Source organism: Battus philenor, unplaced genomic scaffold (genome assembly GCF_028537555.1).
Source record: "Battus philenor isolate CCGP_79_NKW_IND1 unplaced genomic scaffold, ilBatPhil1.0.hap1 SCAF_3, whole genome shotgun sequence".
Taxonomy (NCBI): domain Eukaryota; kingdom Metazoa; phylum Arthropoda; class Insecta; order Lepidoptera; family Papilionidae; genus Battus; species Battus philenor.
The window spans coordinates 9,064,965-9,089,833 of record NW_027181693.1 but is presented as its reverse complement, the minus strand read 5'-3'; the positions used below and the strand labels follow the sequence as shown (position 1 = coordinate 9,089,833).

At 32.4% G+C, this 24,869-nt stretch overlaps 1 protein-coding gene across 2 annotated transcripts in view; it reads right to left on the bottom strand.

Moving 5' to 3' along the window:
• The window catches only part of LOC137926549 (band 4.1-like protein 4), a 59,789-nt gene that overhangs the window by 23,473 nt on the left and 11,447 nt on the right, over positions 1-24,869 (bottom strand). For both annotated transcript variants that reach the window (XM_068770184.1, XM_068770183.1), the window contains exons 2-5: positions 17,728-17,847; positions 10,928-11,032; positions 10,515-10,636; positions 2,203-2,300 (exon numbers count right to left, since the gene is read on the bottom strand). In XM_068770184.1, coding sequence (XP_068626285.1) covers positions 2,203-2,300; positions 10,515-10,636; positions 10,928-11,032; positions 17,728-17,814 — 412 coding nt within the window. In that variant the 5' untranslated portion in view covers positions 17,815-17,847. The remainder of the gene's footprint in view (positions 1-2,202; positions 2,301-10,514; positions 10,637-10,927; positions 11,033-17,727; positions 17,848-24,869) is intronic.

The window sequence follows — 24,869 nt, the reverse complement described above, 5'->3', positions numbered from 1 at the left end:
GGTCAGCAGAGTCCTCTGAGTACCATTATACTACACTGCGATCGACAACCCTCTCTGCTAAGCATGACGGCTATCTTCTCTTAGATATCTTTGGGAGAGGCTCATGCCATGCCACTGCAAGAGTTAAGTGGCAGAAACGACGATAACGAACAACTGCATTTGTAGAAGCTTTGACATTACTAGAGATGTTATAATAAACAAACTATCATAACTAAGTTAATAAATCTGAGAACATTGTATAAATGTAACAAAATAGTACAATATTACAAGTATTTTAATTAACCGTTGCTTATACAATAATATTACACGGAAATTGACAAAGGTAATACAGAATTAGTTCACAATGCCTGTAGCGTTGAGTCAATGTCCTCATGTTCCAAGCCTCGCGGCGTTCAATTATTGTGATTCCATAGCGTGTATCGAACATTTGTGTTATACAATGTTGTAAATAGAATGTAACTTTTTCGATATCATTCTCGATGGTTTATAAGTTGAAATTTTTTAGTAAAAAAAATTGACATGGTACTCTAAAAATATCAGACTAATAAATCTTTTATTTGGGAGTAAAATAAAATGTAAACTTTGTAAGCGCTCTAAAATAGTTTTTTCTTGCATATTTTCGGGTAAAGTTGTGTAGAATTTTGAAATATAGAAACAATTATAGAATATTAAATAACTTTTTTTTTTTAATATGTTTTGTATAGATCATGCATGTTGTAAGCATACTTTAATAACCTAATTAATAAAAGAACAAAGTTATGTTATTAACACATTCACAATTGAAGCATAAGCTTCCTCATAGAGAGGGGAAAATTGTAAACCATCACGTAGGGAGGAAACCATAGCTGCATAACCTATGCGACGAAAAAACTAAAAAATTCACCTCTGTAAAAAAATTATAGGAAAAGCAATAGATAAAAATAAAGACTAAAAAAGTAAAAAATTGTAAACAAATAACACAAACATAAAATAAAAGAAAAATAAAGTAATGTGATATAGAATAAAAATAGAATATAAGTAAAAAATGTGATATAGAACATAAGAAAATGTAAAAGTAATGAGGAATGAATGAAAGGCGATACAGAGAGAAAAAGAAAGATAGTGGAATTGTGGAGAGAAAGAAATGATCGACAGATAATATGAAGTATGAAAGAAGAGAAAGAAAAAAAAAAATAAAAAAAAAAGTGAAAAAATAAAATAAATGTAAACAAAAAGTCCCTGTCCCACACCAGATAGGGGGTACGAGAGGCTCCCAACAACGGGAGCCATAAAAAAACCATCACGAAGAGTTCTGACTGGTTGATGTATGCTATTATTTATTATTTAAAATTTTCAAATTATAGAAACATTTTAGAAATTGAACATTCAATTGTTTGTGTTACATTTATCTGTAGGTTGAAAGTATAAGCAGCATCGAAGTTGAAATTTCAAAGCACCCACTACATCGCACGTCGGAAAATAACGAAGTGACATCTCGTAATTGACATCGTTGGCACTTGTGGGTTCTATGAACTTTGGCAGTCCATTTACGAAAAAACCGTGGAATAGGAAAAATTGCTGCGAAAAAACTAGATACACCCTCCGTTAGAACAAGCCAACGATATGCACAATAATCTAACCTGCATTCCAGAATAAAACAATACGATTCAATTATGATAGGAACATATGTTAAATTTTGAATACAAAAGGCTTTCGAAAAACATAAAGCTACATCGACATTTATTTAAACCTAAGAATTACATATTGCTCACATATTTAAAAAAAAGTTTAAGTCGGAAAATAAAGAAAATTGCTGTTTTTCAAAGTCTTAAAGTGGATTAAAAAAAATTAGGAAAGTGTACAGATACAAATCAGTAAATTTCTAAAAATTAGGAATTTAATTTTAATACTTAAAACGTTTTGCTATAATCACCGTAAGTACACCGTACATTTGAATATATATACTATCAATTTAATATAAATTTCAATATAATAAATGTAAAAAAATTAAATCGATAACCACCTATAAACTTCCTTAATTTCAACGGAGCGAATACCTAATAATCTCTTCAATTAGCTATTTTTTACAACAAAGGCTTTGTGTACAGAGAACACTTAACTTAAAATGAGAGTCATTTCTCCGACAAAGCTCTGCCAACAATTCACCGGCAGAAAAATAGCAGTTCATTTATCGGATAAGTTACGCGAAGACAAAGTACTTACATTGTAATACATATGCGGCCAGCTCGGCGGCGAGATCGAAGCCGACGGGCAATCGGCCACGCAGGACATCTTGCTTTAATTGCAGGAATAATTGATACCTGAACAAAGACACGAAAATATTGAATGTATACACAATTTCTAACAACAACTCGCCGGAATATGAGGAAAGTTACAAAAGGTTATATAAATCGTACAACTGTTTGTTATATTTTGCCCAAAGTTATTCAAACTTGATTTTAAATAAAGAGTACAAAGCCTACATAATCTATCCTATTATTATTGTTACACATGCAGGTCGCTTCCACCCGCTCTAATTGGAAACGTAACGGGAAGACCTATCAGGCAGTATGCGACCTACAGCTGAAATGATGATGACGATAAATGCTGCATTAATTACTTATCTATTATAATAATATATAATGCCCCATTAGGTATTAACGGGATACATAAATCTATATAATTCAAGAAGAGTTTATATATTATTCGTTATAATACATGTCCAGTCTTCAATTCTAGCAAACACAATGTCCGTGTCACCATAGAGTGCTTTGAAAAACTTTAAATTCTGATGCGCGTCAGCATTGGTGCTATTTTTTTTATAATCGCATTTGTTCAATAAATTTATGTCTAGGTTAAGAACTTCCTTACTTACTTACTTCTTATCATATTCTACAAATCCGATTACATGGAAGATTTGTATGTTTTATTCCATATAAATCTTGTTGAAATCCCCGGTGTCGGATTTCTAAAATTGATTATGACAGACAACAGTATTTTGATACCTACAAATTTCAAAGTAAAACCATTAACGATGAAAAATAATAACCCTCTAGATTCTCAGAATAAGTTTCGATTCTTTGTGGCTGGGGGCAACTTATTTCCAATATGTTTTTGGTAGTTTTTAAGTAATCTCTCTTTTTGTTGTTAATGACGAAACATCGGGTTTTCAATTCTGTTCTGTTCAACTACAAATGAAATGGTATTTTTACGCTGGTGTCGTTGGGAGCGCGTGAGAACTATTTTGATGGCCACTGTGACGTTAATATTTAAATTATTCGTTAAAATAGAGATTTCACTAAATCGTTTGATATTCCGTAATAATACTCGGCGCTATTCAATAATTTACAACACGAGATACCCAACACAAAATTTAAATTGTTAGTTGACACGCATTACTACGCAATGCAATACAGAACTGGAAGAAACAGCGGCTACAGAAAGGGAGAAGCAGAAAATATCAGAGCTCCTCATTTTGTAGCCGGAAGGGAGAAGTTACACGATACCCTCTTACAATCCCTATAACCAAGCTTGGGATTGAATGAACTCTGTGATTTTGGGGTGATCTTCCGTATATAGGACACGATGGGTTCCCAGAGTGTTGTGAATTACGGTGAATGTGGGAAACTACAGAAAACTTCAACACGATGCAAGCGCTGTTTAGGCAACGGTAGTATTCCGAAGCTTTCCCGTAGTTTTAAAAACAGGCCTAAAAGATATCCACAGGGCTTTACCCAGTAGGATTTGACCATTTCATTCCAGCAGAAAGATGGTCTAGAGTAATAATTACGACAATTTTTTTTACGTCCAATTCATTTTTAAGTGGATCACTATAAAAGTCTTTTTCTTTTTTAGTTCACGTAAAAGCCTCTTATTCGAAATGAGTTCAAATATTTCTGGCGAGGATTCAGAATTAGAATTAATAAGGATGTCACAAGACTTAAATTCGTCTAAACATTTTTTTTAACAACTCTAAAAATAGTCAATTATGTTCACTAATTGTTAATTTCTTTTGACTTAAGCGAATGTTATCGTGTATACAGCTCTATATATATAAAGTCCTATATTATATGGCAGTCAGTTATTAGCATACAGTTATATGATCGCTGTTAGCGGAGAAATAACTGTGAATAAATATTAATGATATTTAATCCGGAGTGAATCTCCAAAGTATTGAATTGTTGTAATTTATTCTTTGACCTCGCAAAGCTTTTATGTTCTTTAATATTAACAAACCAATTAAATATTTTTGTCACAAAAGAAAATATTTTACGAAAAGTGCTGTATCTACGTTTAATTTTTCTCTAAGAGATAAAGTGAGCTTAATAAAAGGGCCTGCAAGAATTATAGCCCTTAAAAGGAAATTAAATATTAAAAGACCATCAGAGCAAAGATTTTACGAGTATTAAACAGCGGCCTTTACCTAAAGAGAAAGATGCTTTCACCACGTTGTACACAGATACAGACTTAGGCGCAGTGGGAGCGACAGGGGGTCGTGTCAACAGGGTAATAACAAAATTTTGATAAAATATTTCCGGTTCCCCGTCTTTTGAAGTTTCTAAACAGGAATGTCATCATTGACATAATGAATATGGATATTTTCCACTTCCAGCTATGTTTAAAAGGGGCTGAAAAGGGAAAATTTAATTTCGAACTAGGAATAAGATTTTAAAATTAATGTCATTTTCATAATTGAACTTAAAGAAGAAACTTCATTTATTTAGAAGTTTCATATCTGAATTATATTTTCTTTTTATATTTATATTAAGTACAGTACGCATGTTTTAATTTATTTATAAGAAAGATTTAACAACAAAGTTCTTGTAGTGTTCTTGACTTGTTTGATGAATACATCATGATTATATTAGCCGATAGGCGCTCACGCGGTCTAAAGCTACTCGCATCGAGCAACTTCTCGCAACCTTGACCATGTCGTTGGTCCATTCAGTGGGGGCCCACCAACGTTGCGTCTACCAGCTCGTGGTCGCTACTCAACAACCTTCCCGCCCGAACGACTACATTTGACCTGCCTGCTACCGTAGCTAGAAATCAAGGTTTGCCATAATCGCCTAACTGGCAGACAACCACGAGGAATTGGGGCAGGTATATTCTACGTTGAACCAACAAGGCAAAATATTACATATTTTATTTATAACGTTTTATCGAATGTATAAAGTGTATTATTTATAAAAATTCCACATATCGTCATCACTTCGGCCGCAAGATATGCACTACTCGACATAGGTCTTCGCCATAGATCTCCAATAGTGCTGGTTGGAAGCGACCTGCATGCAGCGTCTCCGATTACTTTTGTTCTCCTCTCCCCTCCAGAAACTGAAGGTCACTTAATTTCACCAACAAGCTTTATTAAACTAAGAAATGGCTATACCAGGTAATAGCGCTGATGACCTGTCGTTAAATTACTTTTAGTTGTATTAAAGTATTCTCTAATTTATCTTCGTTATAACATCGTAGCCTTACGTTTTTAGGAAGGATTGGACTATCAAACGTGATTAACTAACTAGTTCATAAATTTTGTATTTATCATAAAATGACATAATAATGTAAGACAATAAAGCCACTGGAGCACATGCCAAATGTATCTAGATTGATATTAAATTTAGATTACACATGCCGCCGAGCTGTAACGTCGCAGTGCTTGTATATACTAAAGTGTACGCACGAGACACTATGGAACATATGTGCAGTTAAAATATTCAAAAATATCGCAAGCGTTCTTTACATTGTAATAGGATCAATTTACTGGAAAATAATAGTTAATTACAAGCCAACATAATAAATATTCCTAGATTCGAATACTTATTTTATCGACAACACTATGAAATTATACATTTTATTACTATAGGACCAAAGAATTACTGTAGTGTTATGTTGTTCTAATCTTAGTTATATTTTAATAAGCACGTATGCTTTCTAGTAAAGCTAAAGTATTCTACCTTATGCTAAGATGAAGACGATTGCGTATTATTGTTAAATCATCATTACAGTTGTAAGAAGCGCGCTGTTGGACATAAACCTTTTTCGTACATATACAATAGAAATAACAAGTAATATTCTTCCATTGATCTTATTATTCAATTTGCCAATCCGCAGGGCTTACTAATATCATCAAATATGTTAAGAGATGTTTTTGTAAACAAATAAGTAATTCATAAGACGTATATGATTTAAAAAATTAATAAAAGAATTTCAAAAATAAAAAGAAGAATAGAGATGGGTACATCGTACTAAATCAAAAGTTACTAGACCTCATATCACCAAATTTCGTAATCAATAATTAGTTGAAAAAAATTTATCATGATATTATCAGATACACACGGAGATATATTTATAAACAAATGCAGTATTCGTACGACGAAAATAATTTACTTAATACATCCATAAACTTTTGTAAAAAAAAACCAAGACTGACACTAGCGTGAATGTATCCAATTAAAAATGTTTTAAATAAAAACTTTTGCGACTGTTTTCAAACGTTGCTATAAGCCGAGGACTCTAATGCAGACTTGCTTCATTCATTCGTTTTATTCTGACTGCTATTTACGAGCTCGCGGGGTGCGCTAAGAGTGTACTACACTCCTTACTCCTCCCTTGATATTAACTTTAATAGGGAATTCATATAATTTCTAAATTTGCACATTTTTATTATAACTTAGGTATGCTTAAAACACTGGTTGACATACTTGTTTTTATTCGTCTGTGTATGATATGCGTTCTAGTAACGGAATGTTGGCCTTAATGGCTTGTTCATTGATTCATCGACTCGCCAGTGAAAATAGCCTGTTTGATGCGGTAACGCTGTGTGCTGCTGTTGATGTCTCTTTATGTGAGTAATGGCTTCTGCTATGTTATTTATTTATTTATAACTTTTACTTGTTACACTATGTTCAAAGGGGAATTTATTGTATCGTGAATGAATTAATTTTAGTAGCACAATAAAATACTAAATTATGATATGATGTCAAGTTTAAAAGGCTGGATGCAGGAAGATTCCAACCAGTCCTATAAGAAGCCTGTGCCTGAAGGTCTTTGCCCTGCAGTTGACGTCCTACAGATGAAATGATAATGATGACAAAATGCAATATAATTTTGTCGAAATAAATCAACACAAACATAGTTACAACGTATAATGTGCATGCCTAATAATAAAATAAACAAATACGATAGAAGATACGTATAAGAAATACGTATTACGAAACATAGTGAGGATTCCGTCAGCTTGTCAAACAACAACATCCAAACTTTCGGTTTAAATGCGTAACGATTCTTGGACATCCTAATATGAAAGGGATCGCGTCCCAGAGAAAAATTGATTGTACTGTGAATAGTGTGTAAAGTCAGTACTGTGAGAAGATTTCTTAAGTTACTTTGCTCGAGGAGGGAAGCGTTTATTTTATGCTATTGTTTATTATTGAAATCGATAAGATAAATTAGTAAAGTGAATTAGAAGACAAGAATGAGAAAATTGTAGTTAGTGCGCATAAGAAGGAAGAAAGAAATGGCGTCCATTAAAACGGCAGAAAGAGACGTGGTCGTATTTAAGGTGATTGAAAATGTATCGAATGCAGTTATTACTACTAGACTACATTCTGATCAAAATAGCAATCATCTCCATAGTCAATTATAAGAATTATGGGACATTTCACATTTCGTAAGCATTGCCTTAATTTTGGTATTGTTGTGGCCACTGCAGAAACGACGTGCCATTAACATAAACTGTTACAAAATGAAAAGAATGTTTGTCATGTTGTATTATAAGTGATATGTAAGTACTAAATTATATTCGACCAGCTTTATTTTCAATGTAGAGTATTTAACATGTATTGAAATGGATTATAATTAAATCCATAAAATTACATATTATCAAGTGGTATATAAGAACATTATTACATTTATAAACGAGAATGTTCGTTTTTATAGATTAAACAACATAGTTTTTAAAAGACTCACTTGACTGAATTTTTTTTTCATTATTTGTTTCTTACTTATATATCTACGTATTTCTTTGTCTACGATCCACAGCTTAAAGATCCCTCTCAGACAATTGTCTGACATACTAAGTACATGTACTTAACAACCATCGACTTGCTTTGGGAATTTTAAGTTTATCGTCTAGGCTATCTACTTTGTTCTAAGATACTGGGCACAAAAATCGAAAACACTATTACATTTATTACTTTTTTATTTCCTTATTGATATATGGAAATTTGCTGCATGTTTGTAGAGGTTATATGTTACAATCTTACTTAAAGTATTATAATTTCAGGTCCTTCTATAAGTTTTGTATACTACAATTAATTTAAAAAATACTATTCAACTATTTTTTTAATGAATACATATGATTTGATTGGAAAAACTCGTAAAATAAAATATAAAAAATCCTTTTTAATACTTTACAAGTACTTTTAACTATGGAATGATTTAAAACAAATACTTGTAAAGTATTTTTACACCCAGATTACATAAGAATATCTTAATGTAAATAGATGATTTACTATAACAGAGTATGCCACGAAAATAACTGCAATATATATTAATATAAATCCCACAATGTATAAATAATAATAGCAAGTTAAAAATATATTTATACAAAATCATATTATCATGTGCAATGAATTTCAGAGAAATCTTTGAGAGGTTGTAAGTTTAATAAGGATCCGTGACTAAAATTGGCTTCTTGCCGACAAAAGGGAAAAATCCTTTGTGACAAGAATTGGGGTTCTACCTAAGTTAAAGGAGAAGCTCGGTAAGTAAAGTCTTGCGTCGCAAAGGGACTCGGGCTATCTCAGTTGTCTCAGGTTGTTTAAGCACACAGAGACTAAGAAATTAAACGGTGATACTTAAAGATGCATAACTTTACGAAGCCATTTTCAATGATTTATTTTTTCATTTATTTAAATAGTCACATTTTTTATGCTTTTTATTCCCCGAGTTATAAGCTATTTATTAGACAAATACTGTTTTGTTATACACAAACCCTGTTTATTATTTCTCTCTTAAATTAAACACTTTCTCGAAAGTTTTAAAATAGTTTCAGTGCACAATGTGTAGATGTGACAATTCAGACAATATAATATTGCTGACACCGCTTTCAATATACGTGTGGCATGAGATGGGAACAGATGTATTTTATTGTCGTGTCCTGTCTTCTCGTAACTGTGATGTTATTAATGTGTTCGAAGGTTGAAATTTGAGAATTATACAGAACGCTGAGGTTAATATTAAATGAAATATTATGCTTTAGGATAATAATGTAAATATTAGATAATAAATACATATGATTTAAAAAAAAAACTATTTTATTTCGAAACTTACAGTTATAGCATATAAAACGTAAAGAGCAATTGTTTTTTTTAATAACAGTTAAAATAACTCTGCTGAATTGAATTAATGCATATTTTATCTATTTTTTATAAGACTTAATTGTTCACGAATCAATTATATCGCATTTAAATAATTCAAAATAAAATGTCTAAAAAGGTTTAATTACTTCTGTACAACAGACATCATAATTAAATTGAGTTCTTCTCACAAACATTTTTTTAATAAAATTTAAATAACGATTTTTTATCACTCGTATTATAAATGTATCACTGTTTGATCTCGTTATTTAATTTACTAATAATCGTTTTTCAAATATAACATTACATCAAAAAATACTTAAACCTCGACTTAGAAGGTGGACAGACGACCATATTGATATCGGCAAAAGACGTTGGTTTGCAAGCCGCCTCTAGTTACTGTTTTTGTAAATCTATAGCAGATGCACATATATCTAGCTATGGAAGTCCTAAAGCTAAAATGAATGTGATGAAGATAATGATTGAAAATCATTTTTATTCACATAAAAAAGTGTAACAGTGTGTAAGTGTAACATATTATTTTTGGCACATAACATATATTTTATACCAAAAAATTCAAATATCAAATTCTAAACCAAATTTTAATATAGACAAACTACGTGTAGTACCGAAACAGTTCATACGCTTCCTAGTATTTATGGTTCTCTCGTTGCTTTGATGAGAAACCGCGTAAATAAACATGGCTGCCGCTTTTAAATCTGTAGTAATTAATTTGATACACATGCCGTCAGCAGTTTGAATACATTAGAAAAACAAATGTAAGTATATCTATACTTTAAAGGACGTGACTATCATTGTTTTTTTTTCAGCAGACTTTGAACTTATAAATGGGCAGCGGAAAACCTGAATCTCACAAAATTTTTTTACAATTTGTTCGAAATGCATTATATTATAGCTTTCGACTCTATAGTCTCAGGTAATGAAAAAATTTTACGTACCTATGTTACGATAACAAAATTTCCAAATTAAGGTAATTTAAACAAAATCAGATCAGAAAAAATAATTTTTTTGCTCATCGTATTTTTATCTGACCATCTTGATTTGTTTTATTTTTATACAAATATTGACACTATGCACTGAAACTTTATTAGCGAAAAAATTATAAAAATTTAGATAATTGGCGCTTCAAAATAAGACGAGATGATCATTTACCTAGTTATTTCTTCCAATAACTTGCATGGATCTGCAGCGTAGAACTTTACACCGAAGTAGAAGGTATGCGAATCGGATCCTCGAAGCTGGCGTCGTAGTTTTCTTCCAACATCCAACCAGTGCTGCATAAAAAAGGTTTATTTTTACTGTCAGAAAAATAAATAAACTTTATGTTTAAGTTGTATTATAAATGATTGATTCATAATTTTTTGGATTTAGTTTGTAAGATAGATATCTTTTATCAATTATTATTTTATTTAAACCTTTAATGCATGAATAAACTAAAATTATAATAAAGTTACTTGTACATTTCTTAACAAAGTTAGTTGGAGCGCATAAGAATTCCGCAATGGATGTTAGATATAGCTTGACAGTGATGGTTTAAATTTCATAAATTCAAAACAAAATCTTACCGTTTGGTTGTCTTGGTCGACGTAACGTAGACCGAAGTAGGCTGTTTCTAAAAGATCTAAATGCCTAAAAACCACATCCAACAACGCCTGGCCAGTGCTGCTATCCTGCAAAATCAACAATAATTAACATCGAAACATTTTACTTATTAAATAGTTTTTTGTTGTTTTTCTGTTTAAATCATAATTAAAAGAATAAAGTTCTTGTGAATAATTAAAATAATAAATTTCCAAATAGTATACGGTAATTATTTATATAAATTAAACGTGAAAAAATTAGTAGTAAAAATTTATTGATGCGTAATAAAGTAGCCGTGAATAATACTTTCTTCTCAAATATCCGAAATGAATGCCGAGCTATAATTTCGTGAACTGAAAATGCCTTTGCCTCGGGCTCCGTAAAATTCTCTGTGAGAGTCAACCTAATCAACCGTTAGATATACAATTTCTTTTGGCTTAATTCACGCTCAGGGGCATAATTTTATGACGTAATACAATTTCAAGTACTTTGCTAAGTGAAATGTAAATTAAATTTTAATTAAATTAAAGTTAAATTTTTACTTTCTTTAAAACAATGTAATTATTTTGTAATTCTAAAATATTTTATTATTACCAATGATTGGAAAATAAACGTTTAATTGTAATTTTTTTCAATGACCAATACGTAGTGCAGGCAGCATGGGCTCCCAAGGGAGACTTGACTCAAATCGTTAGGTTTTTATTACCGGATTGTAAATAGCTTTTAGGCTTCTTTTCGAAACTTCCTTGGAGGGATCCTTGAAAGGGGATATTCCGAATCGAAAGTGCATGAGATCACACGAGAACCACGGCTCAAATGGATGCAGTTATCGGAATGTTCTAAAGCTTATATTGCTTTCACTTCGGAAGCAGTTAAATTTAACAATGGCATAGTCAATGTAGTATTGAACATCAAGAGACAATGACTACACAAATTAAACTTTAAATTCTGAACTAAGTCTGAGATCGTGAAAATTGTATTTTAAACAATTATAAACAATATAAAATAATTTCTTAAAGTTTTTATATCATTAGATACTTTTAATTGTGATTTTTTAAATTTGGAAGCGAAATAAGAAATAGAAAAACTCAGCTCCCCATCTGCAGATGAAGGCCTAAATGTTGGAGGAGGTTACACCATATACTCTCTTCCGATAGCCATAAGAAGTCTTTGGCAATGGATTCGTTTGTGTTCTGTTGCTCGTATACGCATAAGTACCTTGCAGTAAGTATCCTTGAGATAAGAATGTAAATAACAAATAAAAACCATGGAGCTTCAACAAGGCAATCAAAGCACAGGGTCAGAGCCGTCAAAACTATGGTATTGTTTTGAAAAAAGGCATCAAAACAAGACGGGTTGTTTTAGCGGGCATAATCCTCCAATTGGTGCCGCAACCAAAATTATTTTGTCATGTAAAAAAAGTCTACTTTGAAAAAGGACATCTTAAAGCAGAACTTTCTTCCTCTATTAAACATTAATGCCCATGAATATTCTAGTTAGTAAGCCGCCAAATAATCCTATACTATATGCGGTTCTTCCCAGTATTTCGATTTCTAAACCCTGAATGAAGCCTCATTTGATATGACGTAGTACTAAGAACTTTGTTTATATCGTAAGTTCTTATTCCATCAATATATTATGACAATTAAAAAAAAAAACATTTTTAGACCACAACAATACGCTTGTCAGAAAGGTACGCTATGGATAATAATTTGCAGATAAATAAAGAAAAAAAAAATCGCGGCTGTGATACGTTCCCACGATATCGAAACAAGAATGCGTCAAATTAGAATTTCTCGTAGCCTGACTTATCTCAATTAAGCTTATTCACACGCGATGGTAAAGGACCAGAAAGACCAGTAGTCAGCCATATGGTATTGGCAGCGTAATGATAGAGTAGAGCTGGAAAGCTCTCACGCACATTGCAAAGATATCAGCGTCCTTGTATCGCTTGACGAAGAATGATTAATTTTGCAAATAAAAGCAAACATTTAAATGATGAAGTTTATAATAAAATTTCTAAATTTACCTTACCATACTACATAAAAACAAATCGAATGCCTGCAAAACAGATTACACTAAATAGTATACAACTCATTTAATTTAATCGGATTACAGACGGAAAAGTTTGCTCGCCTGAATGTAATATGCTTGTACATCCTAACACAACATGAAGATATAATTTGTATGTTGTATTAGATTTCATTGGTTTATGAGAGGGAAACGAAACAGTTCGTTGGTCTGAATAATAAATGAATCATTAATGTACCACGTTTGTTTTCTGCAGATTACTTCCAATTTGAATAATGGTGAGCTATTTTATAACATGCTTTGTACACAAATAAAATTTTTGCGACGTGATTTTTAACGATAATTATAATTTATTTTTAAGTTATCAAAACTAGACGATTTCATATCATAATTTCTCACTGTTCGACATTTATATTGTAAATGAATATGTAAAATAGCTTCATAACCAGTTTGGAGACTTATTTATTCGGTTTATAATAGGTTAATGGTTTTGTTAGGATGTGATCTCCTTATAAACGACGCCAACCCATGCAATTAAAAGCAATGTTTACTGGTTATCACAACTAATATGGTCACAAAGAAACATCGGTATGTATTGAGCTTTCCTTTCTTGATTACGGTACTCTACCGACGTTCTAAGAATAATGCTGCCTCTAGAAAACTTGAAAAGAAATTAATTATTCCGCAATTGAAGGGATATTTTTAAAGCGAAAAATTTTCTACGTAGACGTAATTGGTTTAATATTACTACACAAAGCATCAATTTAATGTAAGACAGATTAAAATTCTACTTAATAACCTGATACAATTATGGCTAGATAAAAGTTAAAATAAAATTTTTACTTTTAAATAGAGATGTGTTAGTAAATTTAATGGCTAAATTAAAGAATATTAAAATATTCATTGGAAAAAATACGTTAAAAATTATTTTCATACTTTCTAATTTTCTTTATTTGAATATTTAAAAAAAACCATTTGCGTCTAATGATGGCCGTTACTTTTGGGCTTTAAATTCTAATTTTAAATAAAATATGACAACAGAAAATCGATGAATATTCTAACTCAATGCGCTCGCAGTTGCATTCCAAAACAATGCCGCTAATCAGCTCTCTTGCGGCTGAACGCAATAGAAAAACTTTCTCTTCACATCAAAATATTTCCTATTTAAAAATTAGCAAATTCTATTCAATAAAACTTTCTCTTTATAAATTTCTAAAATAAGCCTTGGACATTTTTGTCATACTGACCGAATTAACGATTGACATATTCTATACTAGTTCATTGATTTTTGACATGTACAGCATTTTAGTTATTTTTTTTTCGAATGATAATTCGGTCATACGCATAGTCACTCCTCAGAGATTTCCAATAGGAACGGTAGCAAGCAGCGTCTCCTGACGTCAAGGTCTTCTGTGCATTCTATACTGCGCTTGCCGTGACATCCAATCCAAAATATCAAGACCCCAGTAGCCATTTGTTCAGGTTTAAAATAATTGATTCATTTGCACTTAATTAATTAAATAAAAATGAGAGCCAGTCTCTATCCAGGCTCCAAACATCCTTTTTAAATCAATAGCCGTTGTCACACTACCATTCGACTTTCACGCTATCATTTTTCAGTCAGTAAAACTTTACTATTTTTAAAAACTTTGCGATTCCTTTTCTCGTGATAGCTCGATACGTGTTCGTGATAAATAAGTAAGAGAACATCAAGCAGACAATAAAAAGGACACAGATAAAGCAGAACGGGCGCAAAGTGCATTTAAGCAGTGAACCGTGAAATGCCGTAGACTCAATTTGCCGCCGCGACACTACCAGGCGAGCGTGAGGACATCTCGCCATACACTTCGCTACGTCTCCTAAATTACTGAGCAATTTCATCGACACTCGTTTAGGTAGTTGAGACAAATAAGACAATACTCCCAGAAAAAAATGTGCGCACTCTTTTCCGGTGAGATTGCACGAAATAAGAAGTCACGAAAATTTATTACTTTATAATAATGAAATTTCACCATACTTTAAATATGTGGACACACATTATATATAATTACGTTTCTCGCTTTTCAAATAATACTTATTTGTTAAAATTTAATTACAAGTTGCATTATCTACTCTCAGTTCCGAACAACCTACAAATCATCTCATAAAATTAAAACTTAATGTCATCCGTAATATAACCGCATAATAGTGATTATTTGTTTAATAAAATTAACATTTATTTTATCAGTATCTTCACATTACGTACACAAATGATCACTTTAAATGATTCTATCTGGATAATGATATGTATAAAGGAGTAATGGTTTCGTTTTCCAGTACATCGTATTCAAAAGTGAAAAGTGTAAATAATATATAATAAATAAATTCTGAGTAAACAATCCAATTTGTATGTTATGAGAAAGAGGAAAGTTTCACTGAATCCGTTTGAGACAAATGGCCCTTTGTAGATAGGAAAACTCTGGAAAGGGCGACGATTTATCTAAAATAACCATACAATTTAGCGGGAAACGTCGAACTCTTGTCGCTTCCACTTTACCCAAATTGGCGATTCCAGTCCAATATATCTTTGGAATTTGTTTGACGAGGAAGTTACACGAAGGATTGTAAGGCCAGAAAAAAGAATATCTGTAACAATTTGTCCGTTGTTTACGGTTATGTCGTGAAATTATAGCAAGTGTCCGAATGAGTGCCGGCTCCGTTAGATCGCCATTTTTTACGCTTTCGTGTTCAAAATAATGCTGAGATAGAGTGTTTAGACGTGCGTTGCCCGTTAAATGTTTGCCGGCGAGGTGTTAGTAGGGTGAAGTCATAAATTACGACGTTATTACCTCCGCAAACTTTACTGCCTTCTAGTAAATGTTTTTATTTTATCTACAGTAAAGTCTATTCATATTGAATGCATAAAAAATATAAACGGTGATTGGTTATAAGTGAAGATTTAAAGTGGTGAATGTATAGCTCATTTGTCAACAAAAAGATTCGTAATTTTTACATCCATTTCCAATCACCCTAAAGTTATCACTCTGAAATGTTACCTTAATTTATTTTATAATCTTGGAATGCGACAGGCCAATAACTTAAGGCAGAAAACAGTTTTCAGGGACGGACAGTAAACAATTATTAATTTTAATAGTCAGACTTTTGAAAATCGTTTTTTACTGCATTATCATTACGGCATTACTATTTCTGAAACCATTGATTTTTGGACGGGGTATGCTATACATTAATTGAGAGTAAATGATAAATACATTTCACTTCTTTATTACTCGATTATACCTATAACTAATTATCCTGTATTAACTTATAGTGATTAAATATGAATTCAGAAATTTTAATATTGAATACAGTACATATGTATATTGTGTATTGATCTTGCACTTGACCGATTGTTGGCTTTAATAATTTTTTCCTTAGACTAAATCATTTTGTGTTTACAAATAACATAGGATATTTACAAAGGAAATGATTATAATTATATAGGTAAGAGGTGCGTCGCGGCCGCGAGCCACTCTCACATTCACCACGCGACGACAATACCGGCCAAATAGAATTTAATATTCATAGAGTCGACGTACGATTCAGTGAATTCATCGCCCGCACCTTGGACCCGAGCCCCGCATATAAAAGACCTTCCACAATCCCCTGGGTGTACTTCAAATAATTCGTCTCGAAATAGCTGCATATCAACAAATATGAAAGAATAGAAATACGAAAAAAAAAACAATTCCCGTATCAAGCGACGAAATTGGAAAACACCACATCCATTTGGATGCCCGTGGTGAGATGTAGTACAGAAATTATGCTAGTATTATATTGTTACGGGATTCGTAAAATCAGGTTAAAATTGTTAGTATCGCCTAACATAACTTTAAGATAATTATAAATTTATTCTTACAACTTTAACACAAAACATGTAGTCCCTTTGTGCTTCAATAGATGGCGGTAGACGTATTTTACAAGGCGTTATCGTTTGTACGCTGCTTAAGTAACTTGAACAAATATTGTATTTCGTCCTAATCCACAGTATAAGTCGGGTAGAGCGGTTCACTACGTGCAAACGACTCCGTGCAACTAGAATGCGTCTCTCCAGCTTTTGCTTTATTTTTAAGTTCATGGACCTTTCCGCTTCGTGAACTCAATTCCGATGAAGTTGTAAAAGCTCCCGGGCTAACAACATCAACTTCAACTGAAACCTAGCAAGCTCCCAATCATTTGAAATTGTAGTATGTAGCGGTCCGAGCAGAGAAGCCTTCGAGCTTTACTACACTTTGCTTTACCTAAGAGGTTTTAGGCAAAGCGCCCACAACGCTGCCAGCCTACTCGTACCTACCTACGCGAAATCTGCAAATGTCACTTAGGCAGCAGTGTAAAAAACCAGCTAGGTAAAAAAAAACAACCTTATGGATGCCTTGCTGCATATAAGGTTTATCGTACTCACATTTCTTATACGAAGGGTGCATTTTCAGGACCTGACATTACAGCCAAAAGTCACGTAAAGGCGAATGTATCAATTTTTGCATCTACTTAAACCAAATAAATCACTCCTTGAAACTCGGACTATTAATTTCGAATCTACTTACTACGTCACTTATCCATTAAATATTCTTAATTTATTATCTATTTATTCATAGTTTTAAAAAAATGTTTTAAATAAACTAAGATACGGTATAGAAGATAAGATATAGAACATAAATATAAGATTGACGTGTAAAAATTATCGATGGTTAACTTAACAACAAAGTTAAATAATGACCTGCATCTCGTGCAACAGTTCTCTCTCGTCCAGTAGAACAACGCGACAGGCCAGCGTACGCGGTGCGGGGCACAGGCATTCCATCATCCTGCCACCGCCAGCCAACGGCTCGCCTCGACTCTGTAACAGACGTCATTGTTACTTTGTAGAACATTACTTTTAAATAAATATAAAAAATACATTCGTTAGGTAAGTAACTGATTTTACAAACTATTTTGTTATGCATGGCTACTATGTGTATAACTTCTATGTGTATATATATTTGGATATATTAATGGCAAATATATTACATTTTCATAGATTTTATTATGGATGTAAAAGCTTTAAAGTGGTAAATGTATAGCTCATTTTCTGTCAATTAATGTATGGTACATCCTACGAGACAATAAATAGCGTAATGATAATATAGTATAATATAGTAGGAAAACGCTTGTTAAAAATTCGGATTACTAGACATAAAATTAATTAATGTTTACTATTTGTCCCTGCAGGCTTTGTACTGCCAGAAATAATGGGTTTGTCGCATTCCTATTAAAAAAATAAATTTATGAAACATATAAAAGTTTTACAGCTGACAAATGAGCTGTACATTCACACCTTTCCTTTACATAAGTTTTTACACCTATAACCAATCACTCTGTATAGGTTATTCAAGTAAACACATCGGTGTCATGTACCTCACGTTCGTCGGCTGCGTTACAGACTAGTGCAATTTCCTCTGATATTCATTTCTACTTGGAAGTTGTTTATCATTTCTCTACTCGCACGCTATTCAGGTATTTCAAAACACTGGTGGTTACATCGGTGTGCTATCCACAAAGCCCGAAGTTGTTTGAAGGCAATTACGGAGTTATTTGCAGTCGGACTCAATAGTGAAATCACCAAAGGGTTGGTCGAAACCAAATATATACTCGTTAAAAGTTAGTCCGGGGCGTACCAATCCGCACCGGTGTCGGTTTTAACAATTTTATTTTAACTTGTAACTGCACCCTATTTTAATGACCGAGTTTAAATTGTGAGTATAAATTACAAACGCAATTTCGAAAATGATGTATTTGATCCCGTAATTTTATTCGGATATTGTTTTATACGCGATAATAATAGGCAGATTTTAGTACGAGGTAATTGAAATTTGGTTTATAAAATGTCGGTACCGCGCAAACTATTTTTTGGTACCAAAGTCAGAAGTAGCTAGATAATTTTGCAGATGGGTATTTGTCACAGTGATTATTAAATGCTTAAATGGTGAACATTTATGATGGTCATAGTAAGGTTGACATGTACTAAGAAGGATAAAGCACCAAACTAAAAATAAAGGTAAAAATGTACAATAATATACTATTAAGCTTTAAAATGTAATTTCCACCAAAAGTAAGCCTTAGCTAACGGTAATAGCAAAAGACAACATTAAAACGCTATGAACACTGCATTACGGAACTCTTAAGATCAAGGCAAAGCAAGAAGTTTGAAACAAACAACAAAGACGGCAATACGAGCCATTAATCCGAACGATCCCGACAGAGATTAGTGCTCCTATTGACCCACACCCGCGCCACCGCCCCCACGTAGACAACATTTTCTTGCTATTGTCTGAGCGGAAAACAAAAAACGAATCTCGATTGACAACGTGGCTCGGCGACGTGATCGCGGGGCGTTCACGCGCTGCTTGAGATTTTCCCTCCCTTTGTTCGACATTATACATTCAGAAAACAGAATCTTTGCACGATAATCGTTGTATTTTAAAATTTCATTTTACTCACGACATCATTGTTTGGTTATTATGGAATGTTCTCATATCAAGACTTCCTAATGCAACGATACTGTGCGAATAATATACTATTTACCATTATTATAATTTACATTTCTATTGTTTACAATCTGACAATTAGACGAAACGTTAATTAATTTTATTTCGTATATGTTGTATTTTAAACACCATTTTCATAATTTTTTTTGAATAATGATATATTTAATGTATAATATATTTACTTAGTTCAACTATGTTATCTTATTAAGAGTAATATATGTATGATGTATGTATGTACATATGTACGTACATAAGTCATATTAAAATCGTAACGATAATCTATAGCAATCATGGCGGTAGATATTAAAAATAGACTTCTGGAAATCATTCAATGTCCATTTCAATTTTTTATAACTTTGGAAACAAAAATAAAAAAATGTCACACATACTGACTGACAGTGTTGGTTATTAAAAAATATTTTTTCGCTGATGGTTTTTTGAACGGGTTGATAGAGTTTTCAACAAACCGTAGAGAACATGTAATAAAAATAACGAATATTCATATTTTCAGTATACTGTATATATATATCATACTGTATATATCATAGTTTAAATTTCGAACACAACGTAACCCACTTTAAAATCTGTTCTATGGAATTTGAATTATGTTTGAGAAATTTTAGATCCCTTTTGAATGAAAATTTGTAATAAATGATGTTATGGAAAAATGGATTTAAAAACTTTTAAGTTTTATTCTTCGGTTTGATGCTCATAAATTGCATTTTGATTGCAACAGCAATGGTTCTTTAAGAAACGATCAATGTTAAGTAAAATTAAATTATTATATTTTGTGCGGAATTTTTTTCTTAATTTAACCAAAAATAGCTCGTTTGTTCTAGGTATGTGAATTCTCATAAGGCTTAACATGAAAACGCGTCTAACACAATGAGCTACTTATGACACATGCAAAAATCTCTTATTTAGAAAAGGTCATTGGGAACGAGAAAGAAAAAAGATCACCAAAATTCAGGCCCAAACGGTGGACAGAGCAAGGTTTTGTTACTATGAATGATACATATGTCTTTTTACGAACCCACAAAAAAAGCAAATAGTATATAAAATAAAAAGTCGCAGGATAATCACCTATATGCGATCTACCGAAGACAAGAAAGAAAAATGGAAATATGATATATTTTAAAAGCTTTGAGCGGTATGACCAAAAAAGTCATTACCATTTTAGCCACTTAGCCATGCCATTTTAGCCACGTCCACGGCTGGACATAGGTCTCCCCAATAGATTACTAATACGACCGATTAAATGTCTTCTTGCAACAAATTTAACACGGTCCTCTGTCAACCGAGGGGGAGGATATCCTGCATCCAAAACGTTATTGTTAATTTTGCAGTGAATGCTAAATTTATTTCTTATAAACATTCTTAAAAATTCATTAAGCCTTAAAGCTGATTGAAATACATAGACAATTTTCTAAATGAATTAACTATATCGAAAGCGTCTGTGGAGTCACTGGAACCTAGTTTAATAATATAGCACATCTTAGTCCGGGATAAAGTTTTATGCCCGCTCGGCGACAGTTCAAATTATTGCCCGACCACCTCAGCCGCAAAGCTTAGTTGTACATTTCTGCACATAGATACACACATAGCGCTCTTTTGTCTATTCTCACGTTCTGCTCTCGACGTTAGTTTCGAAAATGTGCTTGATAAATTTTTGTCGTGCTTCCATGAATACTATGTTATTCATATTCGAATGTACATACTCAACTCAAATCTAAATTTATCTCCTAATCCATTCATTTAAATTATGTTATACGATGTATTTTGATTCGTAATAATTTGCTTTACGATTAATAATTAATAACATCATTATGCGTAGTATTATATATACATAACTATTGCGCTTGAAGCTTATATATATTTTACTAACTAATACTTAAAGTCAAAATAGCTTAATTATATGAGATCATTACAATAATATATAATCGTCAGCTTAAAATTAAGTTTAAGTTATTCCGTAACCTACCACCTACCGAGAGCAACTAACTAGAAACGTAGTTGGGTTTGTAGTATTTGTTATTTTGTTTTGATGAACGTATTAACAAACGTTTCCTTAAAATTAGAACAGTTCGTTTCAAAACATCAATATCGTAAATATATCGTGAAATAGTGTAATATGCCTTTTGGCAGAGCCGGTGCTTAAATTTCTTGAATTTACAAAAATATAAATTTACTGCGTCGTTCGGTAGCTTGTTATAAAATCGTATATATTGACTTACGAATGAGTGAGACATTGTATGGAGCCTAGTAACGGGTACGGCAAGTTTATTTTTATTCCTTTGATTACATTGACGGATATCATTATTTTTCTTTTAATTTACTAGGATTTTTATATACATACTAATGTAATACATACATATGTAAATATTAGAGGGTAGAGTGAATATGTTAGTATCTTTGAGTTTATTACTAAGTGACTACCGTGGACCCACCATATAGATGGCTCGAATAACCCGTTTCTGGAGCACAAAAATGGAATGTAAGCCAGCTAGCACTTCTCCGAGCAATAGATCGTATGACATAATGTCAGCTGAAGGATCTTTCAAACAGCATACGCTGCTGAATAAAGCCTACAAGATAAAGTTTCTATATTCGGACGCCATTATAACTAATCTAATGAAAAATTTAAGAAAACAACTTCATTGATCACTTCAAATTTCTCGTTGTTTACGAAAACCCTGTTTCTACTTGTTTCACGTTCTTAGTAAAGGTTTTATTTTATTATTTAAAAAGCAAGTTATTTGCACTAAACCAGTGTAGTATCCTAGAGGGAGCGCTGGTTGTTCTTTTCATTATTTACGTGGCAATTACGGATTGACTTCTGTTAACCTTAAAAATTAAAGACGTGTTTTCTGCAAACAGTACAATATCACAAATGTATCACGTAAGATAAGTAAGTCCTTAATGTACAAAATGTGGTAGCAGGAAAATAATAAATATTGGTAAGTTGTATTTAATACATTGTAATAAAACGTACTTTTATACCGGATTTAACGTAACCTATACATACAGTATAAATGTTTCAAAAAAATAAATTTCTATGCGCTACGTCTTAAATAGTTTAACATTTTTAATAATGTTATCTGTGCAATATGTACCAGTATTCGCACGTCAACAAAGCTCTAGACATTCCGCAAAATATCCATGAACAACGTATGTTATTAAAAAATCCATTAATCTCCTATTTTAAAAGACCTTGCTCGCAGAAATTAACACGCCCTTGTCTGGGAACAAGGTTAACTTTAACATTTACATTTTTATTGTCTACATGGTAATGAACAGGCTTTTTTCCTGTAAAAGATCTTAATAAAAAGTAAATAAACATGTCTGTAAGATTGAAATGAAAAGCATGGATATCGTGTTAAAATGCAATTTTCCGAAACTATCTGCTTTAATAAGCTATTTATTTAATAGTGACAAGTGTGACGGAGGTATTAGATAGAGCGGACGCCCGTGGATGCCGTCACGCGTCCACCCCGCGCATACTGATGTTGGTTCGCGCTTTGAACACAAACTCCGTTTTATTCATACTAAACCACCGGCCAAGGGGACAAATGATAGTTCAATGGTTGTATGTTAATGTGTTATAAGCTCTACCATTTCGAGACATGTACCTGCCCGATGAATTCATGCATTTAATTTGCAGAATTGTTCATTAGTTCTTCAATGAACGACTATACATTTGCATAATTGTATCTAAGAAAGCAGTAACGTTTCGCTTGAAGTCTTTACATATCCAGAACGGTGCTTGATTAAAGAAGTTTCTGGAGCGAATATTTCTTAAAAAATACATTAATTTAAACTTACAATAAGACATTCTTTATAGATTTCACGAATAGTATAAATTTAGAACCAGTAATGTGCATTAATTACAACAAGATTTGTGGCTACTCATAGCTATATCTGTCCTTTACGCACAATTGTAGGTTTTATAGCAACGTGACGTCGTAAATCGATAATCATTTTTCCCTTCTATTCAAAATCGATAAAAACCGACAACAATTTGGAAAAATGCACCGCTAGTTTTCGAACACATGATTAAACAAAACTGGCGTCAAAGTCTTATAAAAATTGATTCCGTCCATTTGTAATAACAAGGAAATAATACTTGTTCTAGCCATAAACATTATTACGAGGGAAAAACCATTTTTTTATTGCATAAACTATTTATTATTGTGATATGTGTTAGATTATACATTAATATTTTAATATTAAAAACATAGAAGTTCATTGAAAATTATCTCCAATGAAGTTAATTACTTTTAATTGCTTTATTCACGTATAACGTGGAAAGGACAGGTCTTTTTCTGTCACAAATTGAGATTGCATTGCACCTATTAGCAGCTCGGGATACGAACGTAATACGAACCAATAACTAGCTGATAGAGAGTTTAAAAAATTGCTTTTGCCTACATATATAACTTTATGTAATGCTATTACTGCACTTTGGTTTTCTATATCACCCCACTCCATTTTAATATTACAAAAACATTTCCCACTTATTGGCATGAAAATGAGAAAGCAAAAAGAATATTCACGCAAGATTAAGAAGAGTTCGAATTTGGAATGTAATAACACAGTGCAGTTTTTTTTTTGTTAATTGTAACTGTGTTTATAGCTAAACCAATAATAAACTATGTCTTGGACAGAACCATACCTAAATTAATTGAATTTAAGGTTTATTGTTTTGCTTGTGAACTCAGACTCAAGCATAAATTGATTTTGGTCACAAATCTGTGATTCGCTAGTACCCCCCGGGTCTAATATACTGCAACATACCTTAATCTCTAAAACTAATAGTATACATATAATCCCTGTTAATATTGAAGCAGTTTCGGTTTATAGACCTCAATACACTTGGTATGAGGAAGATTTGTTATAAGGGGTCATTTATTTACGCGTGTGTTATATGGCACCAATATCTGTCATGTAGTAGAATGTATTTATTTAGCATCTTCATTTCAGTCGTAGGTTGTGTAGCAGCGGACCTCCCCCATATAATTTTATCAGAAGCGTCTGTAAGCGGCCTGCGTCCAGCATCTTCCGACGATCTTGAAGAGGACGTCTGTCCTCTTTGTAGGCGGGCGCCCTTGGCCGAGCATCCTGAACGGTAATCTCCTCTCCAGAACCTTAAGGCCCCATAGGCAATCTGTTATATTCAGGCCTTACTCATTATTGCAAGAACGAAGATGCTTTATGACTCGAGATTTTGTATTTTAAAAGCCAATAGTACCAATATTGTAGATGGTAAATCGAATGTTGAGTACGCACTACGGTATACAAAAACTAGTAATTTATTTGAATTTACAAGTAGACTATT